Below are 10,730 nucleotides of genomic sequence, written 5' to 3' on the forward strand. Positions count from 1 at the left end.
AAAATAGCTGATTTTCAACAGTAAACCGGACTCCTTTAATAGGTAGAAAATCGGGTTTCAGATTGATGTCCTTCTTCATAGGCATAAGGTCAAGGCTAGTTGTGTTCAACCTCTTGTTGAATGGCTCCTCACCATTTTTGTGTGATCTTTTTAAACTTTCTGAGACATTTTCTCCCCCCGTGATGTAATCTGCCTCCCTTAGGGCTACTTGTATGTGGTGTTGCGTTTAATATAAAAAGTATTACCGTAGGGGTTTCCCCTATGTTAAAGGTGTAAACAAAAGTTTGGTGTAAACAAAAGTTTGGTTGATGGAATATCGCAAGAAGACTAGACATAAAAGTTAACTCAACCAACACAAGTCTCATGTCGAAACAAACCACACCAACTCATGGAAAGCAACACCACAACTCTGAGCACAGTGCAATGTTGCACAGCAATGCATTGAAAGTAAGATCACAAGAAAAGCACTATGATGACTTATGAGCAAACTACAACACAGCTACCTTCCAATCAAGTAGGTCAAGAAAACATCCTTGTTACACGAAATATACATGAGCTTCCCATGTAACTACCAACTAGCTGATTAATCAGAATTAACACACTATTTATAGGGTGCTTAAACACACTATAGAAATACATGGATCAACAGTTTTACCATAGTTGACCACTTCAGTGGCAGTAAACATGTGCTCCATTAGCAATACAGCCAGCAATCTTCTCATTGCTTATACACAAGTTCAGTATTATACACATGTCTTGGTCCCAAATTATTGTACAAAACTGGATGACAAAGGCAAGTGCCAAGGTTTCAGATGGAGGAACCTTGAAGTGTCATTGTCAATGTCAACTCCTCAGTCCAAGAGATTTGCATATTTTATGGAGAATCCCACCATCACCTGTGCTAACTGCAGCAGGCTCTTCCACAGGATCCTTGAAGTTAGCCTTCTCACTCAGCTCTTCAAATGCGTTAACAACATTCTGTAGCCGGGCAACAAACTCGATTAGAAGTGAGGCAAATGTGGCCAGGGATAAAGCACTTGCACTTTCATATGTTTTTGACTCTTCGTCTTCAAGTGGCAAGTTTGGATGGAATGATCTTCGAGTAGGCCAGGCTAGTAGTGTCCTGTAACCGTCTATAGTTGATTGTGAATCATATCTGCTAAGAAATGAACTAGCAGCAAAGCTCTTATAATGATGAGCCGAAGTTTGATCAGCTATTGTAGGTTCCGCCACATCATTCTTATTTTCTTTTGCCACGACACCGGTGCCATTCATGGCATCTTTGATTCCTTCAGCTCGCTTGCTAGTGTCCCATCTTTCGGTATTCACCAGGAGGTATGACTTCTCATCAATCTTTTTTTGCAACTGCTCAGCTGCCAAGTGGACTTCAAATAGTATATCTGAAGATCTCAACTTGTTCATTGTCTTAACATTGTCTCCAAGCTCGCGCAACACTTTAGCACCTTCTCTGCCCACTCTATGAAATTCTGAAATAAAAAGCCTTCTGTATTCTGGCGGTGCCTAGAAAAAGTCAAATATATATTTGTTTAGGAAATAAATGCAGGACTTCAACAGGTTGTCGAGAAAACAATAATAGCAAACCTGAATTTCTGAAAGAATGCAACCATGCAATGCCATAACTGCAAAGGAACAATGCCTTAATGCTCCACCAACTTTAGTGAAGCTCTTCCAAGGATAGCTCATCATTTTGTAAGGGCCATGGGGTGGTTCCCATATAGCAAAACCTAACTAGGAGCAAATAGAAAAGAACCGAGTCAAATTTGACAGAAGAGGCGAGATAATCTTAAACAAGAAGTGTTAGCTTTAGAGCAACAACGAACCAGAGTTTCCTCTTGTGCTGATGCCTCAACAGCTGCCCTGTACCCACTATATAGAGGATCATCAGAAGCTTGATATGTAAGTATTTTTGAAGGAATCCTTTCATACTCCATGCATTTCAGGTATCCATCGACACAGCCTACAGTGAACAGCCAAGTCGTCAGTAAAGACATAAAAATCAGATGTATCTCTACTCCATTACAACAATACCGCAACTAATATTTTTCTACCTTTTCAAGAAATATAAAGTTCATATTAATATGACATGATTCTAAGCATGACTGTTTAGGGATGGGAGAGTTATACCTTCTAAGGATTTGGCAACACCAGCAAAATTCTTTGCAATCAAATTGTGCAAATCCTCTCCAGCCCAGATTGGGTAAATACCAATGTTGATTCCGAGACTGACAGCAGCACCAATAGCAATCAATACAAATCTACTTACAGCCGTGTCAGTGAATTTCCCCGTGTTGTACCCAGAGACCATGACATAAACGAATGTCAGCAAGAATACACGAAATCCATATTCATAAGGCTTCATCTTTGGGTGTAATTTTATCAAGTTTGTGCAAAAACCTAGCAGCAAAAAACATAACAGGATTAGACTACAAATTAGATATACTTGTACAAAATGCGCCAGGAAACAATCGCGGCATGCCCCAAATGCTTACCAACAGTAAAGGTGCTAATAATAAGAATCACTTCTTCCAATGCCCCCAAGTTTTTGGATAATTCGGCAACTGCTAGAGCAAGCCCTCCTGCAGTAAGTGTTCCTAATGCCCTGTTGAAACCTTTGCTCAATGTTGCACCTGCATAATAGTGCACCAAATTAACGAAAGGCAATAACACAATTTTTTTGGCAGGTGTAGACAGCGTAAAACTTAGCACAGAATAAACAGAGCTCCTGAATGAGATCCAGGTAAGACAAAGACATGATAAATAACCGACACTTTCAGTGTCAAAGTGGTGTTACGCGCACCAGCAAAATTACAAGAGAAATAAACAGCCTTCACCAGTTGCCAACACTCATTCTCACTGTAATAAAGTTTAGGATAGTGAAACTAGCTAACAAAAGTTAAGATGCGCTGGTCAGTAGCCGCTTCAAGAATGAAGCTAAACACCCCCATTGAGCAGGCTAAAGGAAAAAACTTGCAGGACAAAAACATAAACTTTAGAGATGACATATCATTATGTTTGGTTTCTACTCTACACCACAATGATATTATGAAAAGCCAGCAAGCAACACCACAGAATACACTAGACTTGTTCAGTTGCTGGTTGACAACATTACAACAAGTTGTACAACTGGCCCAAGATCAATGTGTCAGAACTACAGGTGCCTTTGCTTAGTTTCCCTGTGTGTTGTCTACTACTACGTATTTCATACTATAGAGTAGTAAATTCTGCAACTGGCCCAAGATCAATGTGGTCCCAGCAGGTGACATCTCTAACAATAGATTTAGTGGCACTTTCAACCACCCTTAGATAAATTATTAATTACTTTTTCCCAAAGAAAAAGCAACTGGCCCAGACGGTGGCCCAGAACGATATAAATTACACACATAATTATTCAAGTAAACAGCTATCTTAAGACTGCTCATAGTGGGAGTAACATAGCTAATAACATCACACATCTCAAGGCATTTTGGTGACATGGCATGCTAATAAATGAAGAAATAGAGTGGGTGGTAACTAGCTATGTTACCATAACATCACACACCCCAAGACAAGATGAGTCTACAATATAATAAATGATACAATGCATGACACCACATATAAGTTACTACCCACTATGAAGGTAGTAACCTAGACTAGTAACATATGTCATGTTACTAGTCTAAGTTACTCCTCACTAATGTATCTATCGCCGGGTCATGTCCAAATTCTGTAGCAGCGTGCACGTTTCAGGCAGCAACAACAATAATGCAAGGTCAGCCGGTAGACTTTTTTTTTAGAGGCTGAGACGACGTTGACATGGACTGATGATACTTCTCGAATCTCAAGCATGCCCTCCAGATTCGCGTGTTGGTCAGTGCAACAGGTGCTTCCGATCCGAAAAATCAGATCGGAATTGCAAGGGAAATGACTATGCTCCACGCACTGATGCATCGGGGCATACTAAAGAGACTGATTTACTAGCATAAAGAAGTGGATTAAGTCGCGAAGAATGTTCAGAAGCTTACCCTGGGTTCTCTAAGCAAGCAAGCAAGCAAGAACGGTGCGGCAGATACACAAACAAATCGTGGCTCGCAGAAGAATGAGAGAGGAGCCAGCGGCCATACGTACCGATGCTGAACTCGAAGACGACGACGACGGTGAGGACGGCCCAGATGGAGTGGCTGACGATCTCGCGCGGCTCGCGGAGGAAGACGAGCAGCGAGATGAGGGCGAGCGCGACCCCGACCTTGGCGGCGAAGACGGGCCTCCGGCGGTCGGCGCGCGCGAACGCCCACATCTCGGCCGCCCCGTCGCAGACCGCGCCCCACGCCCCCGCCACCGCGGCGCCGGCGTGCCCGAGCGGCCCCTTGCGGTCCTGCTCCTTGCTGGCCCCCTCGCCGCCCGGCAGGCTCCAGGTCGACGAGAGCAGCGGCACGTCCCCGCGCCCGCCGCCCCGCTGGTCCTCCAGCGTCGACCACAGCGACCCCAGCTGCGCCGGCGGCACCCCCGCCATGGCGCGGATCGGCTGGAGGTTCTTGTACTCCTAGAAGGGATTGCGGTGGTGGATGAGACGGAGCTCTGGGCAGTGGGCGGCAGTGTGGTTTTCTTGGAATTTTCCGGCCGTCGCAGTCCCGAGCTCTGCCGTCTCCGGCCCGGCGACTTGGACTCCACTGGTGGTGGCTGGCTTGGCTGCCGATCGCCGCGGAAAGCTGCGGAGATGCGACGAAACTGGGCTGTCCCGGTCTGCTTGAGAGACCAGACAAGCCCCCGGTAGCTGCGTCTGCGTGCGTCAGACTCCACTCATCGTCAAAAAAAAAGCTGCGTGCTTTATTAGATCTGAAACATAAACCGGGTGCTGCGCTGCTAATACTCTCGCGATTAAATACAGTGGAGAAGGGCAGGCAGAGGAACCGGCCTCAGGAAATACCAAAAGCCCAAAATCCCAAGAGGCAGATCTCCACGATCGAAAGGACATCAAAAGAAAACTTCCCATAAACCAGAGCAGGAATGGACATTGTCTAGGAACCTCCCATGGAATGGATCGGCCAACAGGAATCCTAGCATGATTATTGGACCATGTGAATTGGGAGTACTACGTACTATAATATCCTGACATGAAAAATTCTTGTGAACCAAATGTCGGTTTCTTTAGTCTATTTTTCGAACGGAATGTCGTGTTTTTTTTATTTCAGTGATGGGTGCGCCCGTTTCTAGTTTTCTCTTGTATTTGCTATATAGCATACAACTATTATGTGAGTGAGCTCTGTAACCTCACAATAAAATAAAATTCACAGGTTATACTTTTTCTATATCTATCAAATTGGATACAAAGTCTCACTTATCCCTGAATCCATTATGATATTATCGCACCATATGAGCTTTTGATCTTAGAAGACAGGAGTTGGTGCACAAATATCCTACATTAAAGTCCCCCCTCTCTCTCTGTCCATTATTTTTTCCAATTGTCAATCTGGATACTTATTATTTTTTCCTTTTCTTTTAGCCTGCCGTGATTGTCAACTTCACACCATCAACCAATTATAAGATTCAAGAAGTCAAAGCCAATACATTATATACATTTTTATGTGCAAAAAGGCTTTCTGTCTCTTACAATTGTTAAGAGAATGGCATATACAACCTTACAAAAATATAACAGCTCTTCTCTACCTTTCCCACCCGTAGAGCAAAGGTCTCCTCTTTCTGTCAGGTGGACATAGTCATTCAGAAGTTATAGCATGTGTGCAGAATAAGTACTATATTAAACCTCAACAACTTCGATTTTTAATAGAATTTTGGACCTTGTTTGAATTAATCTTGTGGTTAGTCTCGGTGCTACCTTAGAGTTGTTGTTCTCCTTTTCTTTTATTCTGTAAGTTATTTGGTTAGTCATCTGGGTGGATCTAGCAATTTTAAGCTGTTGTCAGCTAAGCGGTTGGTCAAAGCGGCGCACAGAATGCCCCACCACCAAACGATTTGAGCGGTTGTTTTGCTCCCTCTCCTCTCCATTGCCACCTGCTCGCCGCCCACATCCATCTACTGTGGCCGTCGCCTTCCTCCCCCTTTTCCCCGCCGCACCGATGCGCTCGTGCTAGCCGATATGCCGCTTATGTGGGAGATATGCGTCTTCCATTCCCTCCCGAGGCAGCTGGCAGCGCAGAGGAGGTCATCGGCACACTCCTCTACCTCTCAGGGCCCACGCCGCCGACGGTTTGTGGTCTCTGCGTGCTCGGTCGGTCGTCCTCGCTCGATGCCCCAGTCGGTCCCGCGCGCTATAGGAGCACATGGACTGGGCTAGGGGAGGAGGCGGCGCGGCTCGGTCTCCAAGTTTTGCTCCGTTGTCATCTATGGCAAGATGATGGTGGGCGGCGCGGACAGCGGACAGCGGAGCGAAGCTGCTGCTGAATGTGGTGTTCAAGGCGGACATCCCACCGACCACTTTGGAGTACACCTTTGCTGAACCGAATATCGCGGCGAGGTGGGGATTTTTTTCTCCTCCGGAGCGGTTCTGCTCCCGCCCCTCTCATCTTGGCGGTCGACATCCCTGCAGTTTGCGGCTGGGTCTTCGGCTATAAATCCATCGAGCAAGATGTGGGCGTGCCAATGGCATCTCTGCAGTTCGCGGCGGGAGGAGAAGGACCATGTGATGCCTCCACCCCTTTTCTGATGGCTCCTCTGCAGTTCGCGGCGGGAGGAGAAGCACCATGTGATGCCCCCACCCCTTTCCCGATTTCCCTACTCGCTCTCCGTGCCCTCCACCTCCTCCTCTCTCTCTCTCACGACTCTCTCTTTCCATAGGCTGGAGCCTTGCGAACGGGCAGAGCAGCTGCGCGGTCGCCGGAACAAGACGAGGTCCCAGCAGCGTCGGCGCACGGGAAGCTTACAGACGCGTCGAGGAGCAGGTACGCTTGAATTTTCCGCTGTATCCAGTGGTAGAACCACAAAAACTATGCTGCCCCTAATCCAAATCGAACCACAAGATATTTCAATTGTGCGATGCTGTTTGCAATTTGGTAGGTTTCAGTTCGGTGATTCAAGCGACAACGTTGTCCCCATGGATCCTGGATATCCTGCTGTGCTGGAGGATGAAGGCGCAGTTACCACCGTCGCTGCTATGATGGCGTCGTCTGCATGTGCCAAGGCTGAGAGCATGGGTCAGGCTCAGCCCGAGCAGAATGTATGCGATGATGCAGAGAGTAGTGGTGAATGTTGAGGTGCAACACACTCTATTGTGCTCATCCATCCTGCTCTCTGTTCCCTGGGGAAGAGAGTTTTTATGGACGATGGCCCATATTCTTATTTAGTTCAATCAGCATTGAAGATAAATCCGGAAACACCTAGCTGGACTAAGAGGTATGTGCTAGCAGCTCGAATCCTTGATTTAACTTTGATGAATGTAATTGAGTGTTCATGGGTTAATTTTTGCTGCAACCAGATGGTAACTGAAACGAAATTCAGAAAAATTGGCATGTGACTTGAGTAGACCATAGATACATTTAGATGAGTATAGGCTGCCACGCATGTACTAATTTGGTTCATACAAAAATCGTGACTTAAGTTTAATTGAACGGAGAGTTGGCTCTACAACACTTGCTTCTTTTTTTTCAGAGATTTAGATAAGATTGTGCAGGTGCCTTGAGTAAATCATAGACCGTTTTGAGTACATTTTGATATGTAGGCTATTTTTTACTGTTTACCTCCCAAATTTTTTTGTAGCTCATATGGAGCCTCAAATTGATTGTGCTGCCAGTGTGTTCCTGTTTTCTTTTCAGCTGAAAGTCAAAATTTTACATGCATGACTGTTTTCTTGACAGCTTTGAGAGAAGAAGAATAAGAACTGCCTTTTCACAACTTTTAGTTTTGAGTTACCACCTATTCCTATGCTCCTGTTATTACTTTTTCCTGTCATATATAGATAAATGAGCAAGGGTCCATTTAGTTTGGGCTCCAAGTATTACATTAGGGATTGCACATTATTGGAAACTCTACAAGTCCAAGTACTTATGATCTGTTTTGGTGCTAGCTGGGGCTGTGCACAAATTAAGGAATACCAATCATCATGGCTTCCTTTGCGGAATTGAAACTGATAATCAAGTTTAGAATTGATCTTAAGTTGGCCCTTCCGCAAGATACAAGTATTATTGAGCAAATTGATCGGAGTGGGGTATGTAGCGTATCTTAATCCAATATACTACGCCCTTCATTTTTTTTGTAATTGTCGTAGTATTTTTCCATCGTTTTAGTCTGCTTGATTTTGCGATAATACAACAATTGAGGTGCTTGGTTGTGGGATTTCCTTGTGCTCTGTTAGTGACTCAATGGAAGGGTTTCTCTAGCAGATAGGGATGGGCATTTGGATGGATGAGAAGATACCTTGCTAAGCTCTCTCGAGATTCAGTAGAAGCATAGTTGCCCCCTTTATTTAAAAAGATGAAGCCGGTGGTTTCCATCGGGTGGAGGAAGAGGCGAACAACTCATTCCATTTGGTTTTCTGGCAACACCAAATCCTTACTGGAAAAAAACTCTGAATGGTCAATGCAACTATGCTGTGAAGAGGGACCAATAGTTTAAGTATTGTTTTATTGAGCAGCTCCAGAACATATTACATATTCGCTTGACTATCTATTTCAGCTTATTTCCAAAAGTGATGGTTATAATGTCTCAACAACCTAACTAACTAAAAAAAGGCTGTAGAAGGTATCTCTCCTCTCTTTCAGAATATTTTCATCTATCTACTGTTCCATTTTGATTTTTTGGTTTGTTGTTCAGATGATTCATATGTGCATCTAGGTTGTTCTCATAGGATTTATATTCATGTGTTTTTTACAGTGCCTCCGGTTTGTTGTAGCAAAATGGCATGTGCTTACATTTATTCAGTTCTTCTCTCAAAGTTTAACTCAAGTCTGAGTGATCCAGTTTTTGTTTATATGCAGATTATATGGAGTGTGCTTCAGCAGATACTTACCATCCTTACAAGTCGTGTCAACAACTCATTCCGGGTATTTGAGATTGCCACTCTTTTGTATGGAAATGAATCAGCCATTTGCTTCCTCTGTGTTAATGCATATGGAAATGCTATCTGGTTCTGTGATTATGTTCCTCTCATATCTTCTTTGTAATATGTCAGTCATTTTTCTAAATATGTTTACAAAAAGATTATATTCACATACTACCTCTTCTATCCAACCATTCAAAAATGCTTCTTTTAATCTAACATGCAACTATTCTCATAAGTATCAGCAGAAGGTACTTATATGCTTCAATGATATCAGTTGGCAGTATGGTTCACAATTTCTAGAGCCCACAAGAAAATTTAATACTGTTACTGATCGAACACCAATTTTGTTAGATAAGAATATATGTTTCTTAGCTAGGGCAAAAAAGAGTTTTGTTTACATTTGTAGTTGTACCCCTATGTTTTCACCACTAGGTAATCTATTTGGATTGACGTTGAGATTCTCCACCTTGATGGAAAGAAGAGACCTGAGAGCGATACTACAATCAAACATACACTTGCTCATCATGGAACTACTTCAAGGGAAACAATGCTAGCCATTACCTTACAGTCTGCGGCCTAAGATGCCAAAGGTCTGAACTTCCAATAGCAACACCAAATATTTCTACATACATACGCGGTCGACCGCAGGTATTCTCCATATAAAACTTAGGTGTTAGTTCTTGCTCCAGGTACAGGTAAGAACGCTCCATATCTTTTTGCTTACTTTGTTTGGTTCTTTCCACGTATAATATTATGTTATTTGTCAGATGTTTTTGTTGCTACGAAAATATTTCTATCAGCCTAGAAAATTGTTCCTTTATACTTTTTCAAATGTTTGTCATATGCCCAGATCAAATTTTTCTTTACTACTTTTATGTTCTTTTCCTGAAATCGCTCCTGTCATTTTTTTTTCTTTACTACTTATATAGGTTTAAGAATTCGACTACCTTTTTTTATTTCACACACAATCTAAATTTTCATCAAGGTATATCTGTTGTTTATGTACATGCCAAGTTTGAGGCTATGAGCGATTCAAGAAGAGCCCCCCTCTCAGTTTTAGAGATTGGCAACTAATAAAGTAATTCATTCCAGGGGATGAAAAGATCATAAAGCACTAGGAGCTGAGAAGGATCCTTTTTTTCATCCATGGGTGTGTTTATCGGTTCCCAATATAACACACTGGTATATCTAAGTAGTTCTTATCTCTACTACTTAAAAAGACTAAAGTGGTTCCTTATTCTGCCCACGAACCAATACGTCAAACTTTGGTCGTCCTCTCGTCGTACTCCCCTTCCGCACTTGGGCCGCGTCGTCCTTCCCGCAAACGTTGCCGTGGGCCGTGGCTTCGTCCTCCCGCAAACGTCGCTGCATTCAACCCACACAGCGCCCCCGCCTCCCATCTCTCTCTCCCATCGTCACGCAACCCTAGCTCCCTCCGCCGCCAGTCTCACCTCCTCGTTGCCGGACTCCCGACCACCGAGCGAAGCGCCGCCTCTACTCTCTCTCCCCAAGAATCCAGCCACCTCTCCTCTCGGCCTCTCCAGCATCCACACCTTGGCGACGGCCCTATCGGCCTCTCCCTCACATCCGGGGGCCCTCACACCTCCTCCTCCAACGCCCTTGGTCGTCACCGTCTCTACCGCATGGATCCGGCCCCATAGCCTCCCCCTCGACCGTCGGTAATCCCCCTGCTTGTCCCTGTTCACCACCGCCCGACGCCCTCCATAGATCGTGACCA

General features: G+C 44.3%; 1 protein-coding gene and 1 long non-coding RNA gene across 4 annotated transcripts; one reads left to right on the forward strand and one right to left on the reverse strand.

Moving 5' to 3' along the window:
* Positions 1–459: 459 nt before the first annotated feature.
* Positions 460–4,510, reverse strand: LOC124705086 (aluminum-activated malate transporter 9-like). Its single transcript, XM_047237213.1, has 6 exons — positions 4,126–4,510; positions 2,511–2,648; positions 2,146–2,415; positions 1,842–1,978; positions 1,603–1,749; positions 460–1,521 (listed from the first exon to the last, which is right to left on the reverse strand). Exons 1-6 carry the CDS (start codon positions 4,508–4,510, stop codon positions 844–846), a joined length of 1,755 nt encoding a protein of 584 aa, XP_047093169.1. The 3' UTR covers positions 460–843.
* Positions 4,511–6,043: 1,533 nt separating this feature from the next.
* LOC124706155 lies at positions 6,044–10,077 on the forward strand. 3 transcript variants are annotated; one of them, XR_007004697.1, is made up of 4 exons: positions 6,044–6,700; positions 6,793–6,896; positions 7,012–7,347; positions 8,928–10,077. It is a non-coding gene; the product is annotated as an uncharacterized LOC124706155 (long non-coding RNA). The 3 variants fall into 3 exon arrangements; XR_007004561.1 differs by having other exon boundaries at positions 6,044–6,472; positions 6,545–6,700; positions 7,012–10,077; XR_007004425.1 differs by having other exon boundaries at positions 7,012–10,077.
* The last annotated feature ends 653 nt before the right edge of the window (positions 10,078–10,730 follow it).

Source organism: Lolium rigidum, chromosome 1 (genome assembly GCF_022539505.1).
Source record: "Lolium rigidum isolate FL_2022 chromosome 1, APGP_CSIRO_Lrig_0.1, whole genome shotgun sequence".
NCBI lineage: Eukaryota > Viridiplantae > Streptophyta > Magnoliopsida > Poales > Poaceae > Lolium > Lolium rigidum.